The following is a 20,683-nucleotide window of genomic DNA, read 5'->3' on the forward strand; positions in this document are numbered from 1 at the left end:
AGGAAACAAAGATATATTTCGATTTACCCCAGAAAATGTTCCGAAAAGGCACCTCTCTCATAAACAAAATTTAAAAAATGATAAAATAATTTACATATTAAAAAAAATACTATCAACGCCTGAAAACCACCATAGAAATGATGAAAATATTTTGAAAATCAGATTTCAAAGAAAGTTTCACAACACGTAAAAAAAAATAATCGAAAAAAGTTAGCTTAAGCAACATAAAAATGATAAAAAGTTGCGCCTTGTGATGAAATAAAAATGTTAAATACCGTAAAACGGGGTGACTTTGATAGCCGGGGACTTTGATAGGTTTGCGATTATTCCGAAAAATGAAGAGTACAATTAAAATACGTAAGGAATGGTTTAGAAACATACTGACCGTGGTAGAGAAGTGTTCAAAATACCTCAAGAAGAACTTTTCTTAAAATTTTGACAAGTTTAAAAAGTTAGTTAACTATAGCTAAGAAAATGTTGATGAAAGTCATTATTTTAAACTTCTCGAAGTGTCATGATTTTCTCAATGAACATGATTTTTAATCGGAAAATGGAATGCGGAAATAATATGTGTTTTTGAAACATAATTAAAAAAATCTCCAAATTTATACGCAATTTCAGTTGAACAAATTTCATGTAAAATGTGAAAACTTGTGATTCGTGCTTTGAATTCAGTATAAAATGCAATATAAATCGATAATTTTATAAACAAAACTAGTTTTAAGAAATTTCAGGCAAAATTCCGACTTTTTAACAATTTTACCTAAAATTTATATGTATTTTGCTAAAAAGCTTATACACATAGTTAACTAAATATAATCATTGATTTTTTTTTCTTTAATACAATATCAGCTACTTTAGTGATGGTACATTTAGCGTACAAATAAAGTTAGAACAACTTAAATATGATTTTAACAAGAAAAACTATGACTATCAAAGTCACCCCGGAATTAAAACTAAGAATTTTTAACGTAACTATTTTTCTAAACATTATTGAAAAAACTTTTTTTCCGAAATAGTACATGGACTTTGTTGAGTCTACCCCAGTAAATGTTTTAAAAATAATAATCTTGAGAAAAACCTTACCTGTTGGAAAATATTCCAAAAACAAATTGAAATCCTATCAAAGTCACCCCGGTTTACGGTAGGTAAAACAATTTGACTACCTTTTGAAAATAAAATTTCACTACAGAAAAAAGTAGAGCAACATAAAAAAAGATCAAAGATATTTTGAAAATAGGATTTTACCAGCGGCGTTTTGTTAAAAAAAAAAAACAAAATTAAATTATTTGACTATTGGCACTCCTCAAGCTATAAAGACTGTTCAAAATTAGTCAAACAAAGTGTGCCAACCGGCGCAAAAAATTGTTGTAGCTAGAACGCTAAACAGAATTTTTATTTTTTTTTATGTTACCGTACGCCAAACTTTGTTTGGCTCTTAATAACCAGCCTTTATGTTGCTAGAGGGGCGTCGATAGTCAAACTTTTTTTTTGTTGAATGTTTTAATTTTGTCATAATAGCGTTTCCAGTAAAATCTTATTTTTAAAATATTTTTATCATTTTTAAGCTGCTTTGGGCACCGATTATTCAACTTTTTTATTCAATATTTTTACCAATTTTTTTCCCCACTCATAAGGGCGCCTCCAGTAAAACTTACACATTGATAATTTACATAAAAATGTTTACGCCATAGGGCGCGCCCCATTCCATTTTCCATATCGAGAATTTGCATGATTTTTTTAAGTCGTAGGGGCGCCTCAAGTCAAATTTTTCATATCGAGAATTTGCATGATTTTGTTTAGTCATAAGGGCGCCTCCAGTCAAATTTTCATAACAAAATTTGAATGATTTTTTTAAAGTCGTAGTGGCGCCTCCAATTAAATTTTCATATTGAGAATTTTCATAAAAATGTTTAAGTCATAGGGGCGCCTCCAGTCAATTTTCATAATAAGAAATTGTATGATTTTTTAAAGTCGTAGGGACGTATCCATTAAATTTTTCACAGCGAAAATTTGCATGATTTTTTAAGTCGTAGGGGCGTCTCCTGTCAAATTTTTAATATTGAAAATTTGTTTAAAAAAAATTTAAGTCGTAGGGGCGCCACCAGTTAAATTTTCATAATAAGAATTTGTATGATTTTTTTAAAGTAATAAGGGCGCCTCAATCCAAGTTGCCATATCAAGAATATGCCTTTAAAGTCGTAGGGGCGTCATCAGTCATATTTTTACATTGAATATTCTCAATGTCATAAGGGCGCCTCAATCCAAGTTGCCATATCGAGAATATGCCTTTAAAGTCGTAGGGGCGTCTTCAGTCATATTTTTACCTTGAGAATATGTATTTAAAAAAATAATTCATAGAGGCGCTTCCAGTCAATTATTCATATCCAGAATTTGCATGATTTTTTTAAGTCGTAGGGGCGCCTCCAGTCAAATTTTTAATGTTGAGAATATGTTTAAAAAAAATTAGATCGCAGTGGCGCCTCCAGTTAAATTTTCATATTGAGAATTTTCATAAAAATGTTTCATTCATAATCATAGGTCAAAATTTTCATAATAAGAATTTGTATGATTTTTTTAAGTCATAAGAGCGCCTCCATTCATTTTTTCATGTCGAAAATTGGCCTGTTTTTTTTTAAGTCATTAGGGCGTCTCCAGTCAAAAATTAATATTGAGAATTTGTATTGGAAAAAATAAATCGTAGGAGCGCCTCCAGTTAGATTTTCATAATTTTCATAAAAAAAAATTAGTCGTAGGGGCGCCTCCAGTAAAATTTTTATAATAAAATTTGTATGATTTTTTAAGTCATAAGAGCGCCTCCAGTCAAATTTTCATTCTAAAATTTGTATGTTTTTTTAAGTCGTAGGGGCGCCTCCAGTCAAATTTTTATATGGCATATTCGTATTGAAAAAAATTAAGTCTTAGGGGCGCCTCCAGTTCCATTTTCATAATTTTCATGAAAATGTTTTACTTATAGGGGCGCCTCCAGTAAATTTTTTATATCGAGAATTTGCATGATTTTTTTAAGTAATAAGGGTGCCTCCAGTCAAATTTTCATAACAAAATTTGTATGATTTTTTTAAAGTCGTAGGGGCGCCTCTATTCAATTTTTCATATCGAGAATTTGCATGATTTTTTTAAGTCGTAGGGACGCCTCCAGTCAAATTTTTATATTGCATATTCATATTGAAAAAAAATATGTCTTAGGGGCTCGTCCAGTTCAATTTTCATAATTTTCATAAAAATGTTTTAATCATAGGGGCGCCTCCAGTAAAATTTTTCATATCGAGAATCTGCATGATTTTTTAAGTTATAAGGGCGCCTCCAGTCAAATTTTCATAACTAATTTGTATGATTTTTTTAAAGCCTTAGGGGCGCCTCCAGTTCCATTTTCATAATTTTAATGAAAATGTTTTACTTATAGGGGCGCCTCCAGTAAATTTTTCATATCGATAATTTGCATGATTTTTTAAGTCAAATTATCATCACAAAATTTGTATGATTTTTTTAAAGTCGTAGGGGCGCCTCCTTTCAATTTTTCATATCGAGAATATGCATGATTTTTTTAAGTCGTAGGGGCGCCTCCAGTCAAATTTTTATATTGCATATTCATATTGAAAAAAATATGTCTTAGGGGCGCGTCCAGTTCAATTTTCATAATTTTCATAAAAATGTTTTAGTCATAGGGGCGCCTCCAGTCAAATTTTTCATATCGAGAATCTGCATGATTTTTTAAGTTATAAGGGCGCCTCCAGTCAAATTTTCATAACTAATTTGTATTATTTTTTTAAAGCCTTAGGGGCGCGTCCAAATAAATTTGAAAAGTTTTCATAAAAATCTGGTAGTCATAGGAGCGCCTCCATTCAATTTTTCATATCGAAAATTTGCATGATTTTTTTAAGTCGTAGGGGCGCCTCCAGTCAAATTTCTATATTGCATATTCGTGTTGAACAAAATTAAGTCTTAGGGGCGCCTCCAGTTTAATTTTCATAATTTTCATAAAAATGTTTTAGTCATTAGGGCGCCTCCATTCAATTTTTCATATCGAGAATTTGCATGATTTTTTTAAGTCGTAGGGATGCCTCCAGTCAAATTTTTATATTGCATAATCATATTGAAAAAAAATATGTCTTAGGGGCTCGTCCAGTTCAATTTTCATAATTTTCATAAAAATGTTTTAGTCATAGGGGCGCCTCCAGTCAAATTTTTCATATCGAGAATCTGCATGATTTTTTAAGTTATAAGGGCGCCTCCAGTCAAATTTTCATAACAAAATTTGTATGATTTTTTAAAGTCGAAGGGGCGCCTCCATTCAATTTTTCATATCAAGAATTTGCATGATTTTTTAAAGTCATAAGGGCGCCTCCAGTCAAATTTTCATAACAAAATTTGCATGATTTTTTAAAGTCGTAGGGGTGCCTCCATTAAATTTTTTATATCGAGAATATGCATGATTTTTTCAAGTTGTAGGGGCGCCTCCAGTCAAATTCATTTTATATTGCATATTCGTATTGAAAAAAAAATAAGTCTTAGGGGCGCCTCCAGTTAAATTTTTATAATTTTCATAAAAATGTTTTAGTCATTAGGGCGCCTCCAGTAAAATTTTTCAAATCGATTTGAAAAAAGAAAAAAAATCTCTTTGGCATTTTAGCAACATAGCTGAAAAAAATCGGCCCTTCGGGCCGAGGGGCGCATGGGGTGTAACTAACTAAATTTTCCAGGGGGGGGTTAAACCCCTAAAAGCCCCCCTTGTACACGGCCCTGCCACACACCTAAATGAACCAACACCGGATAATCCTATGCTGAGCCGGCAATTCAGAGGATAATGCTCTTCCTGCCCTCATCAAATCCTCGCTCAATAGACTGTTCGGGGGGCCGGACCTTCTTGGCACGCAACCGGATCATCATCGAGTACTTACCCTTGCTTCCAGCTCGCCGCCCACCTTCCGGAAGGCCATGTATTGCTTGACGCCGTCCATCCGGTTCTGGAACTCGACCCGGGTTACGTTCATGTTCGAAATCATCGAGCCGATGTTACCTGGAAAAAAGAGGGGAGTGAGGGGTTGGAGGTTATACGAGATTGCTTCAAAAATCTTGTTTAGGTTGAACTAATTTTCGACATGAATGTCACTTGAGATAACTCAATGTGGATGAGTTTCTTTGTTCGGATCCTGATGGGTCTACAGTTTTTTTTTATGACCGCGGTCATCAAAATGGCCAATGTGATTGATGACCTTCGGATGGGTCTCCAAGCGAGTATCCATCAGATGTTATTGTTATTTTTCCCCCTCAGCATAATAATCTCTTCCTTTTTCCGTTGTTACCTTGACGCGCGCTACCTCTATTGTTGCGATATTGGTATAATATTCTCTTGGCTGAGTGAAGATCTCAACATTGAAATGCTTTTATGCGGGGCGGTAATCCGATGAAATTGCCAGGAACAGAATAGCCAAGCCCCAACTCTACCTAGTGTTATAGTTGAATCGCGTGAGTGGTGGTTTGAAAATTGTTTTTTGATCACAATAATCGCAACAACACCGGGGGCTAAGGATACATTTAGTTCAAGGTTTTAAGCATAAAAATAAAAGAATATGGCCATCACGACCACAATTGTTGGACATTGGATGTGGGGTAAGGAACGTCAGAAGGAACATTAGTATTGCTGGTTTATTGCGAAAATGGCATTGGCAGAGGCACTCGAGTAAGAGTTTTGTGGGGCGTAGCAAATTGAATCGAGCATTGTTGTAGATTAGAAAACGGCCAATTCCTTTTTGAAAGTTGAGAAGAATACTGACATTTTCAAGGAAGAATTTTAGTTGTGCTACAAAAAAATCTAGAACTCACCGACAATCGTGGCGAAGATGAGCACCCCGGCGAGAAAGTCCGCCACCACAAACAGGTACTCGGCGTCGTTCTCCGGCGTCGGCGTCTCCCCGATCGTCGTCAGCGTCAGCGTCGACCAGTAGAAGCTGTAGATGTACTGCCGCGACAGGGTCAGATTCTTGGCCCCGTTGATGTTGTACACCCAGTTGTCCGAGCTGAAGCCGAGCGCGTAGCTTATTGCAAAGTAAAGACACGCGTTCCAGTGGATTAGTACTAAGATAGCTAAAACGACCTGTTGGCGAATGGGGAAGAAATTCATTAGGATCGTTCTGGCTTAGACGGAGACGTCACCCGAGTTCACTTACTTTACATATCCGGAACGCGTTCGGGTATCCGGTGGCCGTCTCGGTCCGGTCGAACCATTCCCACATTCTTGGAAGACGCAGTAACCTATTAATCCTAACTATAATTGGACAGGGCAGCCGGGTCGCGGCGCAGGAACTCGGCGCCCACCAGATGTAGGCGAGGTCGGTCGGCAGCATCGAGACCAGGTCCAGCCACCACCGCTCCTTCGAGAAGTAGTGCTTCCGCAGCTTGGACGCGTCACGTACCAGCAGACCCTGCTCCAGGTACCCTGCAAAAAAGGAAGAAAAAAACGAAGAATTAAAAAAAACTTCTTCGCAAAGGGACAAGTGAATTAAATTGTCGATTGAAAGCACCCCCCATCGTCATCGTCTTCGTTTGTCACGTACGCCAGACTCCGTGATCCGGGAAGACCCCCACCCCTACGAGCAGACGTCCCATCAGGGTATTGATGAATAAATAATTAATAGCCTTCGGCAAACTGAACGGAAGGACGGAAGCGTCCTTGTGTGTGCGAGCACAACACAAATCTCGTCAATTAGGGGAGGAAGGAGCAAGTTAAATTAGTGCCTTCCCGGGTGTTTGGTCCTTCCGGACTGGACCCCCAGTGGAGGCACGTCCGAAGGCTGGACTTTTATTGGACTTCTGGGGGAGGCGGGAGGCTTGGCTTTGGTGTAATGAATTTGGTACGATGAATATTGAATTTATGATCGAAGAGAGAAATTGGTTTTATTATTAGGCCGTTGCAAATATTTTTCAAACTTTATATCGCTCCCCCCCCCTTCAAAATCGGTCCGAAAAATCAGGGGGCAAAAAAAAAATTTTTTTTCAAAAAACTTCAAAATTTTAAAGGAAATAGAAGTCTAGCCAACTTAAAGCCATTAGAAATGCATTTTCCTGCGTTTAAAACCATATTTAGCATGTCTGTGATCGATCAAAAATATTTTTAATTTTTGTGAAATTCCAATGTACAGCACCGCAAAAAGTTTTTTTTTCGACGAAAAAAAAAATCTCTTCAATACTTGGTATTTTGAAAACTAATGATTGCAAAACAACTGAGCAGGTGTAAAATGCATTTTAAAACATTATTTTCATACAAATGTTGAGACCATGGCTTATTATTTGAATTTTATATATTTTTATTTTTTGCCCCCTCGACCCCGACCAGAGTCGAGGGACATAAACTTCAAAAAATATTTGCAACGGCCTTAATTGAAATTAATAAAAAAAAAATAATTGAAAAGCCATAATAGCATCAAGTAACTATTACATAAATATTAATTTTCAGGTTTAGTGGTCATATGCTAAGTTTTAAGTTTAATAACTGAATGTAAAAGCAATGTTTGGACCTTTTCCTATTAACCCTTTACAACCCAACCCCGCTTTTAAACGGGCTTCGATCTAAAAATTTGCCAAAAATCAATTTTTCAACCAATTTTTGATCTTCTCTTTTTTTGGAAAGAAGAACTCTTAAAATTTTAGAAAATTTTAGGTTTGGAAGTTTGACTTGTTTAATGTGACTTTGCCAATGTTTTTTTAAATGTAATTTTTAGGGGTCAACTTTGGCTGTGTTTTTTACTAACATTCCTTATAATTTAAGTAACAATGAGTATGTAATAATTAAGCGGATTTTTAGCGGAAAACGTGAAAAACGTGCAAAAAAAATAAAAAGTGACTTAAAAACATGAAAAAAAAACTAGAAAGGCAAGAGTAACGATAGGAGGTGATAGAATAGGCCAAATAATTTCAAAAACAAACATAAACTAAACATGATAAATGCAAATTAAAATACTAAAAATTAAACGAGAAAAACATAAAACAAAAGACGTAAAGTAAATTATATGTACTTAAAACATCAGATCGATATGATTATTTAAATTTGAAGCACTGTCAAAAAGAACAAAATCTGAAATCTGAAATTAACTATCATTAAAATTGATTACTGATAATAATCATTGAATTAAATATGTCTCTGAATTCAGAAAAATTCTATTAATGTTCAGTATATTTATTGTTGAAAATATTTTGGAAATTAGGATGCACAGCACCACAAAAAATATTTAATAATCAAAACTATGTTTTTTTTATATTTTTTATCAGGCGTTGTTTTTTGCGATAGTGTGGCCGTTGCAAATATTTTTCAAAGTTTATGTCGGCACGAAAAGTAAGGGGGCAAACTTTTTTTTAACTTCAAAATTTTAATGGAAACATCAGTCTAATCAGCTGAAAACAATCTCATAAGTATTTTTCTGCATTAAAATCATATTTTGCATGTTTAGGCTCGTTTAAAAATATTTTGAATTTTTATAAAATCCCATTGTACAGTACAGCAAAAAAAAAATTTTCGCAAAAAAAACAAAATTTCGAATTAAACAAAAAATGCGCTTGCAACCAGGACTGCTCGAAGAAAGGCTACAAAGTATGGTACTCCAAGGGTAGCTTTTTTCTCAGGCACAGCAGCGAACACACTCCAATCGAGGTACAATCGTTTGATGATATTCCTACTGCACTTACCACACACCAACACTAACTGTATTCAGAATATACACAAACACAAATTTCTCAGTTGCTACCAACTACCTCCTTCCCAATCCCCCCTTTCCATGAATTCTTTCCTACTGGCTGTCCTTGTTACTTTTCACTTTATTCGTAAACAAGAATGCTTTTAATATCATTCGAAATGGATACATTTGAAGACCTAAGTGGACGAATTGTACGCTATGGCACCAACACATCAAATATTCCACTACATTCTCTAAATTTACTTTACATGAACATTCGAAGTTGTCGAAACAAGCTTGATATGATAGAAGGTCTGATTGCTTCGCTAGGCAAAAAAATCCATATTATCGTCTTTACTGAGACATGGCTGTATCAAAATGAGATTTTTAATCTGTTTGGGTATAAATCCTTTCACTGTGTGAGGGATAAGGATAGAGGTGGTGGAGTTTCTATCTTTATTGATGATAATATTAGTGCCCACGAGTTGCACACCGAACTACATGTTTTGTCCAATTCAAATTTTCTTGTATTAGATCTGCCTGAATACAAAAACAAATTGATAGGTGCTAATAATCCAGGAGGCAATAGCCCAACTTTTCTATCTCGCTATGATGAGATCATTGCTATGTTTCCATCAAGTATGATTTTTGGCGATTTTAATATAAACTTAATTGATACTCATGAGGCACTAGTAACAAACTACAGAAGCATAGTTGAAGGCAATGGCTTTATGTTCTTAAACCCTCTCGACGAAGCATATGCTACTCGGGAATCTAATACTGTTAAGACAGTGATTGATCACATCTCAACTGATCTCTGTGATTACAAATACCACTTTACACTTTTGGAAAGTGATCCAGATTTATCAGATCACAAAACAATAATATTATCGATAGACCTTTTAATGCCACAAACCATGAAATTACGCACAAAAACTGTTTTGCAGTACGAAAAAATTGATGAAAATTTATTAGTCACTGACCAAGTAATAACGTTCGCTGACTTTTCTCAACGACTTAGCGCAGTAGTGTCTGAAAATACTAAAGTTGTTCGAGTCTGTGATAAGATCAACGTTAAAAAACCATATATAAATGCAGAAATACTAAAAATGATTGAAACTAAAAGAAATCTATACTACGCTTTTAAAAGAAACCCAGCGCTTGGGCCAGAGTACAGAAGAAAAAGAAACGAATTGACAAACAAAATCAAGCTACTAAAAAGACACCACATAGACTCCAAAGTGAACAATAACTTAGGAAATCCTAAGCAAATGTGGAATAACTTAAACCAGCTTGTATTTAACAGACAATCGCATGCTGAAAATTCCTTCGCTATAAATATTAACGGATCTCTATGCACTGATGAGGCAATTATAAGTAAATGTTTCAACGATTCTTACATAAACGTTTGTGATTCTGTTATACAAAACTGGAGTAATAACCAAGTAAATACCACTAGTCGATTCAATGAACTGTTTGATTTTCATTCAGTTACTGAATCAAATGTTCTTGCTAATATCAAAAGTCTTAATCCTAACTCTGCTACTGGAGCTGATGGAATTTCAACAAAGTTTTTGAAACGGTTTTCCAACTCATACTTGTCAAAATATACTTTCTTAATCAATCAATGTATTGCTGCAGCATTTTTTCCTGATGTACTGAAAACTGCTAGAGTTATCCCAATCTACAAATCTGGGAATAAAACACTAACTAGTAATTACAGACCAATCTCTGTTCTAAATGCAATCTCTAAACCTTTTGAAAAGTGTCTGTATCAGCAAATTCAAGAGTACTGTATCCAACATAGTGCAATACACAAGGATCAGTTCGGGTTTGTTCCGAAATCTAACACAATGACTGCTGTTTCTAACTTAGTCAATGATATTTATGTTGGATTAGACAATAGAAAGAAGGTTGCTTGTTTATTTATTGACGTACGTAAGGCTTTCGATTGCGTTCACCACGATCTGTTAGTCAATAAATTGCGAAGCTCTGGTTTTTCCATAAATGCTTGTAAGCTCATTAAATCATACCTGTCGAACAGAACTCAAGTTGTTAGAATAAATGGTAAAAGTAGCTCTCCCAGAGTGATAAAGTATGGAGTACCACAAGGATCTATTTTAGGACCGCTTCTCTTCATTTTATTTGTCAATGACATATTTCGTCTACCACTTAAAGGTAAGCTGCAACTATATGCTGATGATGCATCTTTATTGTACACAGAAGAAAATTTTGAAACCCTCAGAAATAATATTGAGCATGACATCAAGTTGCTTACGGAATACTTCATGCTTAATCACATGGCAATCAATTTGGACAAAACGAATTATATTGTGTTTTCGTTACGAGGCAAACCTCAAAGCATACCAAATAACATTAATGGAATAGAAATAAAACAAATTAATAGTGCAAGGTATCTTGGAGTTATCATTGATGAAAATTTGCGATGGAATTTACATACTGAATTAGTAAGATCTAAGATTTCGCCTTACATTTTTGCTCTAAGAAAATTAAGACACTTTATAAGTGAAAAAACTGCTTGGAAAATTTACTTTGCGTATATCTATCCCCACCTGGTTTATATGAACTCAATATGGGGTTCAGCTGCTGAAATTCATCTTCAGTGCCTTAGAACGTTACAAAACAAATCAATTAAAATTATAAAAAGATTACCAATTTTGTTTCCAACAAATCAACTCTACAATAGTCATACCTTACCACTTTCGTTACTTAATAAATATGAAATATGCTTATTTATTTACAAAATAGCCAATAATCTTATAAAAACTAATCTTGAACTTACACTGGTTTCAAATATTCACGATCGAATTACTTCTGCATCTTACAGGGTATAGATTATTATTACTGCAAATAATAATCTATACCCTGTAAGATGCAGAACAAACCTTGCACAAAACGGAATAATGAGCCGTGGAATTCTTCTGTATAATATGTTGCCTATGGATATTAGAAATGCTGTCAACATAATAATATTTAAACAAAAACTAAGATCTTATCTGATAGGAAATCATTAAAAAAAACCGCTGGTATATTAAAAAGTAACTCAGTATATCTGCAGACGCTTACCATGACGAAATCTTACTGTACATAGCTGGTATGACTAGTCTGGAAGTGTTCTGTACTATACTTCGCATAAATCGAAAAATCGATAATTTTTAAGTCCGCACGGATCTCCCAAGACATTACCCAATCCACAAAAGCAACGCGTGGCAAGCGCGGTAAATCTTGTCAAACCTATGGACTCTTGGGAGTCGAGAGCAGTAAATGGTTCTCTTAACCGTGTACACCCTGGTGTTGGACTCTATTGTTATAGCATTGACAGCAACCGTCCGTTTCCCGTTTCCTCATCCTTATCCTAATCCTGAATTGGTAGTAGCAAACATGAATTAAAAGCAAACTATAGTATTAAGAGCACACATTGAATTTGAACGCTGCAGTACACGACCGACAACAGTTATTCTTAACTAATCCGGTTGTATTAATCAAAACTTAATTAAATAAAGAAAAAAAAAAGTACTTCTGAAAACTTTAAATGTGTTGGACAGAATCCTGATTACTTTGATAATTTAATTTGGATTTTCCAATTGTCAAAGTCAGAGAGAGGTGCCCGAACATGTGCCCAAAGGTGCCCGAGAACGTGCCCGATGGTGCCCAGGGCTCTTTGATGAGAGTGGTTTTCCCCTTGCTTAAATACACAAATATTTTGGAAACTAATGATTGCAACACTTTTTTCGTTAAATCGTTTTACCCCAATTCCCTTTGTCGTAAAGGACTCATACTTGGCAAGAGTTCATCTCATGTATAGACACACAAACACTGAAAGTTTCATCCAAACCGGAGCATCTCGAAACGACCTCTAGAACAAACCGAGCAAAATCTACAAAAACTGCCACTTAAGTTATTTCAAATTTGAGCAAGCTTTGAAAATTTTCCACCTAGAAATAAGAATTTCACTTGAAGTGCGATGATCTCTCGAAAATGGATGAACCGATTTAAAAAAAATTTGGAGTGAAGACGTTCAAGATATATTCCATGTGGATAACGAAGTAGTGCTTTGAAATTTTGGTCAAATGGCTTAAAATGGAAATCTACATTTTTGGGCAAATTCAATCGTCCTCTAATACAGAGGCACTGACCGTGTTATCTCAACGGAACCAACTATGTTCCCCTTACCAGTAGTTCACCAAAAACGCCAACCAAAGCACATTTAATTAGCCTCGTTCGTGCAGAAAGCAACCATTTCTGGAAATTCAGCCCTCTATCTATCCCGGAACATCCTTACGAATCTCGGTTTCCTTCCAACAAGTCCTAGATGGCTTCGGTTGAAATTGGCTTGCCAAACATAAAACCATTGGCCACCAATTTGGAGAATCCATCCCTGGCGCACAGATAACCACACAGACAAGCAAACGAACAGTTCGTATGGCTCAATAACTCATTCTGGAAATGCCTTCGGGGCTATAAATAATTTCTTCGTACAGCTAATCGATTTGATAGTTCAATAAAAGTCTGATTGCGGATTCGAGGAATTTGGTACAGGATATGATTTTTTTTCGATGAAAAAATCAGTAGTCTGATCAAAATACTTAAAATCTTTCTATAAAAATAGAAAAGCAGCATCCCAAACTCACTCATTCACACATCGAAGCCAGACACATGAGAAATGAGTGTCATTCCAACTCCCGGTCCCGGCCGGACACGGCGACGTCTGAATGCCACCCACGAATTTCTGGCGTAATTAATGCTGACCGAGGCGTCGCGTCGCATGGTCATCACCATCAGTCGGAGTCCGTCGCCAAGATTACTGCTAATTTCAGTGTGCTTTTTGCACGGCGAAGCTGTTGCAAAGCAGTATACATAGATTTTTGAAGTTATCGTGTTTTTTTTGGCTTTTAAAAAAATAATAGATTTTTTTTGTCTTTCTAATATTGAATTATATTATATTTCAAATCAAAGAAATAAATAATTTTATTTTATTTCAAAAGATGTGAAGATTAATTGCAATTTGTGTGAATTTTTTTTAAATGTATTTGACAGCAAAAAACATCAAATTTTAATTTCAAAAGCAAAACTAAAACTAATAAAATTTTGGTGAACAAGAAATAACATTTTGAGCAAAAATGACAACTTTTATGAACAAAGACGAAGCTGTTGATAATATTGAATTGAAGTTGTCAAGAATTCGGCTCAGTTAGCCATATCCGAGTAACTGATTACCATTGATCTACATTTTACAAGCATCCTTCAAAGTTTTTTTTTTAATTTAACAACTAGGAATAGCAAATAGCACGTCCACAAAACAGATTAGTCCACAATTTCAGATAAGGATATAATAACTTTCACTCAGCACATATTCACAGCACACTACACACACTCACGATTGATTGGATTCCGACACAAACTGCCAGTTCCATACGACCTCTGGTCTGAATTGAGCCACAAGAATAAGAAAAAGCAGTAGAAAAAAATCTGTCAGCTACCTTCGGGTCCAAAGAAATATTGCCACACACAAAGGTCTTCGGTCGATATCGCTATGTGGAAAATGGGAAAAACCCATGAATGATTTATTACCCACGAGGGGTGGAGGTAAAAAGATGTAGAAACAAATTTTCTTCCGGTCAGTCTCCTCGCGGGAACCGAAAGGAACCGGAAGGGGAAGCACCTTCGACGAATCATCCTATTGAAAGGCGAGCGGGGGATTCGTTTAGATTTGACCATGCTGATGCCAAACAAACTGAAGAAAACCGGTCACGGGATTGGCATAATGTCAACGCCCCCCATATTAGAGGGACATCAATCTGGGATTGAAGGTGGGGTAAAAAGGGACACCTCTGGCCGAGATGACGGTGTTTCTTTCGGTGTCAACCCGTCACTCGAACCCAACAGAAATCCAAATTGTTTCCCGTGAACCCTTTTCGTTCAACCTTACACGGCTAAAAGATTTGATTAATTTTTTCGGAGGGAAACCATCAAAAATCATATCATTTCTAACAGTGCCAATCTCCAAATCCTCCTTATGTGGGTATGTGTGTGGGTTGAAAAATCCCTGACAAATCAGTGTACATTAAGGGGAAACTTTTTGACTTGGTAATGGTGGCGGTGCCCAACCCGGCGAAGTTTGGGCTACCGATCATCGGCATCAGTCTGGGAAAGTTATGCCTGGTACGTGTGTGCACGTGCGTGCGTGCATTCGTTCACGTATGTTTTCGAGTGTAGCATCGCTCGGGCTTTGAAACTTAATCCGTCTACGTTTGAAGTAGGTGTTGAATTTCACAGGGAGAAAACTGATACAACAAAACAAGAAGAAGCATCTTCATTTTTTTCTAGAACAAAGCAAATTGTCTTTGGCTACCTAAAGACAAATCCAAGTTACATTAAAATATTCACAAGAATACGTATTTTTCCTGTGTTTTGAAAATGCCATGTTTCTCGAAAAAATATTAAAAATTATTTTTATTGCAATTTGGGTATCGAATGATCAGATTTTTTCGTAAAATTCCAATGTTATAACAACATTTTTGAAAATACTCTAAATTTTCACAAAACTACGTATTTTCAAAAAAAATCACTAAATTTTAGTTTTTCAAAATATGGGTATCAAACAATCGGAATTTTGTCATACATTTCGAATGTAATAAAAACATTTTTTGAGTATTTTTCCATACATCTCGAATGTAAAGATATTTTTTTTAAATTCTCAAAATTTTCACAAAACTACGTATTGTCGAAAAAATCCTCAATATTTCAGTTTTTGTCAATATGGATATCAATCGATCAGGATTTTTTCATACATTTCGAAAGTTATAACACAATTTTTTGAAAATACTCAAAATTTCCACAAAACTATGTAGGTATTATCGATAAAATACTCAAAATTTCATTTCATACAATATTGCTCGGGATTTTTTCATATATTTCGAATGTAATAGCAACATTTTTCGAAAATACTCGAAAATATTTAAAAAAAATGTTGTTAGGCTTCATCCATAAAGTACGTCACGCTAAAATCAGTCAAAATCTACCCCCCCCTCCCCCCCTTTGTCACGCTTTTCCTATACTTATAACACGCAATGTCACACTTGCTCAGAAACCCCCTCCCCCCCTAGAGCGTGACATACTTTATGGATGACGCCTTATTACATTCGAAATGTATGAAAAAAAATCCGATCATTTGATACCCATATCGTTCAAACTGAAAATTTGAGTATTTTTTTCGAAAATACGTAGTTTTGTGAAAATTTTGAGTATTTTCAAAAAATGTTGGTTGGGGCATAAACTTGTGAAAAATGTTTGCAACGGCCTAAGTAGTTTTCCAAAATATGCCACATTATTAATTTTTTTTCTATTCTGCTATAACTTTGCGAGCGCCTGATACCAAAAAAATGCACCTATTCCCAACAATCTATAAATCTAAAAAACAAAAATCATCCTATTGTGAGCATCCTATCCAAGCAAAAAGCGTTGAAATGAAGAACTCTTTTTTTCAGGAAATCTCGGGTTTGATGATTTTGCTTGTTTCATGTGACGTTGCCAATATTTTGAAAATAGTATATTTTTTGGGTTCAACTTCAATCATGTTATTAATAATTTTCTCTTTCTTTTTTTTGTCAAAATAAGTAGGTATGCAGTAATTTCTATTATGTCCCCGATTATGTTTGACTCACTTTGTTGTGAGTAAAAAAAAAACTATTGACTTAAAGAGTTACATACGTGTAGAAAATCACAAAATTTCATATTACAGAAAATTTGTTAAATCCACTTAAAAGATGTTTTTCAATCACTCCTGAAAGTTTCATGAAGATATTTTATGATTAAACTGCACCCTTCGACAAAGTTGTAAGGAATTAAATTTCCTACAAGAATTTCACACTTGGACTGGGTGGGGGGTGGGATATGGCTCAAAATTGGCACAGTTACTTATTATTGCCTTAAGAATCGAGCCAGGGGGCATCCCTGACGTCGATCTTTTTTTATTGTCACCCTACTGATCATAGATATATCAGCAATTCTTTAAAAAAAATGTATTAGAAGTTAATTTAGCATTTTAGGGTCAAGAGTTACAGCTATTTAAAGACGCAAGTTTTTAACTCAAATATCTCGAAACAGCGCAAACCATATTTTATGTGCTAGTTTTTTATAAGTTTTTCTTTTCTACTATATTAGGGTAAATGAGCTCAAGTATGACCCCAAATACGCCCCAAAGTTATCTGGAAATACATAAACCAAGATTCATTTGATAAAGTATGGTGTTTGTTTATAGAATTATCATTCATAAATTACTTACTATTAAAAAAAGTACCATCAACACAAAACATTTTGCGACTGTCAAGTATTCGTGTAAGCAATTCAATCACTCACTTGATCTTGAGTAATCATGTTATGTACACAATAAAAGTGATAAAATCACCGAAAACAAACAAAACACTTGCCTACTTATGTGTTATTACCCACTTTGCTCTCGCTGCGATGTGCATCCTGAGTGTGCTCCTCCCATCGAACACAGATGACAGAGTCTAAAATCCACTTCCACTTCCACCCAATTTCGAACCCCTTTTCCGTGTTCAACATCAATCTTTCCGGCTAGACACATATTCCAACAATGGAGCTTCGCAAACACACACATACATACATACGGTGACGATGGTCCCGGAACCGAAGGGGAAACACACAAGTACATTATTGAATGGCTTGTCGATGGTTTATGGCGTAGTTCCAGAAGCTGTCACGACACACAGCCCTCACCTTGGTGTAAAGTCCTCGAGTTCCGAACCTGCTGGTGTTGCCATGCTTGCAGCGCGTCGTGGCAAGAAAAGCGTTGGAAAAAAATGGAAGTGGCAGCACAAAATGAGCAAAAGCTCCGACAACGTGACCTCAGCAGCACCCCCACTTTGTAAGGACGACTCACACAGTGGCAGTGTTGTGCCTCTCTAACACACACCCGGGGAACAGAATGGAACCATTCAAGGGCGATGAAGATTCGTTTTCTTCTTTATTTGTTATTTTTCCGCACGGTGAAGCGGGGGTGTTGATGGGAAACTTGTAGCATACAAGTCGTTTGCATTATTGTGGAGCATTCTTCTGCTTATGGAGATTACCGTGCAGTGGAGGCCAGGGATCGTTTTTTTTCTATAAATTTGATTTCGAAATTTTTTCCTCGAACTTTTGCCACAAACTCAAACTAAATATCCCGAAGAAATTTACATTTAAGATTTCCACCAAATTTTACAAAGTTTCGCCTTTGTAGACAAAGAAGCAGAATCTTACTGTGGGACCCTAAACCAAAAAAGAAAAAAAATATGGTCGGAAGTTTGAGCAAAGTTACACCTGAAGCGTGAATACGAGAGTTACATTTCTAGAATAGCGCTGCTCGCAACGCAATAAACGCAACGGCACGCGAACGTGACGTGCCCGGGCGGTGGCAAAATTGTTTATGGAGAGGTTAGTCGAGCGGAACAGGAAAAAGTAACATTATTTTTTCCCTGCACCTCTCCTAGGGCATGAGATGGGAACGTATCTCCAAGAGGTGAACAAAAAGCGTGGCATTTAGGTGTCTTTCAAGAATACTTCGTTCCTGCTTAACGACTTTGTAGAACATTGTTACACTTTGAAAAATAATTAACTCAAAGCAAAGCTAGAAAAAACATGAAATTTTAGATTGATTTTTTTTGTTTTGAATGAAAAATTACCTATCTTGGTTGTTCTGAATGAAAAATGACCCTTCTAATTTATTTCAGATTCGAAAAGTACATTAAATATCCCTTAAAATGGCATGTTCCAAAAAAAAATACAATTAAGTTATGAAAAATGGCAGAATTAAAAAAAAATAAGTGTATTTTCTCGATGAAAAATACATTTTTTCAGAATTTTGAGTACGCTATCAAATCGAGCGTCCAATTTCACATAAAAGACCATTTGACACCAAATTTCCATCTCATTCCCGATTTAGGCTGCAAATTATTGAAAATCATGTCTTTTTTGGCATGTTCAAAAATGGAAGGGGTCGTACCGCCCTTCCGTCACAAGATATCAACTAATGGACCTCGGATTCGTGATCAGGGCCACAAATTACACTTTAGTCCAAAGTTTCACGCAAATTGAAGATGTGTCGGGACAACTGCTATGTGAGTTGGTAGAAAATTATCCTGTTGCCGCTTTTTTGTACTTATGCTTTGTTTTATTTCTCATAAAAAATATTTTTCATGCAAAATGTGTATGCAAGTTTCTATGAAGACTTTATTTATCCTCATCAAATCATAGAAATTTCTCATTTTTCTAAATGTTTTAACACAACATCCATACACGAATGTGGACCCAACGAGGAAATTCCTCTAAGCTACACAGATAAAAAATGTGTAATATTTCATCAGGTTTTGGTGATTTTTCATCATATTTAGGTGAATTTTCATCATATTTTGGTGAATTTTCTTCAGGTTCACAATTTTACAAATTTTTTATGTAATATTGCTCAAAAAAGTTGTAATATTTAACCTACCAAATTTTCAACCTTCCAAAATTCAACTTTTTTTTCAAACAGTAATAAATTGTGTTAATATTGGAAGGTTGAATATTATTGATGTAATTTTACTTCAATTTAGACTGAAAAAGTAACATTTCACATTTTAAAAGTTAAAATTACACATTGTATTGCGTGTTTAAGTGAACAAATTTATATTCAAGTGTTATTTACTTGTTAGTATTCTAATGATAATAAAATAAGTGTTGAGACGTGGGTATTATAATCTTGAACTTATTTCGGGAAAAATCCATTACAAAAAAAGTTACTTTTCTCCCTGATCACGAATCCGAGGTACGTTTTTTGATACCTCGTGACAGAGGGGCGGTACGACCACTTCCATTTTTGAACATGCGAAAAAAGACATGTTTTTCAATAATTTGCAGCCTGAAAACGTGATGAGATGGAAATTTGGTGTCAAAGAATTGTACTTTTCGAATCTGCACAGTGAAAATTTGTAAAAATTTTGATTGTTTAATTTCGGAAGATTGAACTTCTTTAATGATGTAATTTCACTACAATTTAGACTGTACACCAGAAAAGTTGTAAAATTACACATTTTCAGAGGTAAAATTACACTTTTTTTCACATAAAAAATGTACCCCTTCCCAGTTGTAATATTTCCATGATTTTTTTACTGTGTGTTAAACCCCAGGAGTGTCATTTGTTCATTTACTACAAAATTTTCCGTTTTAAAATTTCGTGTTTATCTTACTTTGCAGGGTTATTTTTTAGAGCGTAACAATGTGTTACAAAGTTGTAGAGCAGACAGTTAAATAAAACTGATTTATAAACATAATGAGTTTGCTTGTAATTATCACGGGTTACCGCGATTTTACGAAAAAAAAAAAAATGTTTTGAAAAAGTTAGTTGTGTCATAATCATCCACGACAAACACGAACGACGCAGCAAAGAGAAAGGCAAGAAGTAACGGTGGAGAATTACTATATTTTAATTAGGCTTAGTGATTTTTCACGCTCAAAAATTGCAAATTTCACGGGGACCTTAATTTCAAAACACCAAATTTCACGGAAACTTCGCGGAACGTGAAAATTGTTAAAGTAACTCTGAAAATCTTATGTTTTAATTACAGAAACTTCTTTTTATGCTAAATTACATGTAATTTTTCAAAAACTTAAAAAAATCTTCACTAAATTTGTAACGTAACACCAAAAAAACGTTTCGTAATTTCCAAAAAAAGTTTCCACGTTGTTCATGGAAGGGCTCAATATGTATTTTATTTTGAAACGGAATGTAGAGCATGCGTATTCATTTATTGAACTGTTTTTTTTTTAATTCTGCTAATATAGCAAAAAAGCAGTCTCTTATTTGCATCTATTTTATATTTTTACATTTTATTGAATTTTTATCAGAGCAAAATTCAACAATCTTTTCCAACCAAAATTTTTAAAATAACTTGAATTTTCTGCGACATTTTGTCAATTAAATTTTTTTTTAGGGG

The 20,683-nt window shown here is 34.9% G+C and overlaps 1 protein-coding gene across 2 annotated transcripts in view; it reads right to left on the minus strand.

The window, feature by feature from the left end:
• The window catches only part of LOC6049130 (cyclic nucleotide-gated cation channel subunit A), a 257,969-nt gene that overhangs the window by 32,792 nt on the left and 204,494 nt on the right, over positions 1-20,683 (minus strand). For both annotated transcript variants that reach the window (XM_038251828.1, XM_038251827.1), the window contains 3 exons: positions 6,189-6,457; positions 5,845-6,115; positions 4,920-5,038 (listed from right to left, as the gene is read on the minus strand). In XM_038251828.1, coding sequence (XP_038107756.1) covers positions 4,920-5,038; positions 5,845-6,115; positions 6,189-6,457 — 659 coding nt within the window. The remainder of the gene's footprint in view (positions 1-4,919; positions 5,039-5,844; positions 6,116-6,188; positions 6,458-20,683) is intronic.

The sequence above is a fragment of the Culex quinquefasciatus genome, chromosome 2, assembly GCF_015732765.1.
Source record: "Culex quinquefasciatus strain JHB chromosome 2, VPISU_Cqui_1.0_pri_paternal, whole genome shotgun sequence".
NCBI lineage: Eukaryota > Metazoa > Arthropoda > Insecta > Diptera > Culicidae > Culex > Culex quinquefasciatus.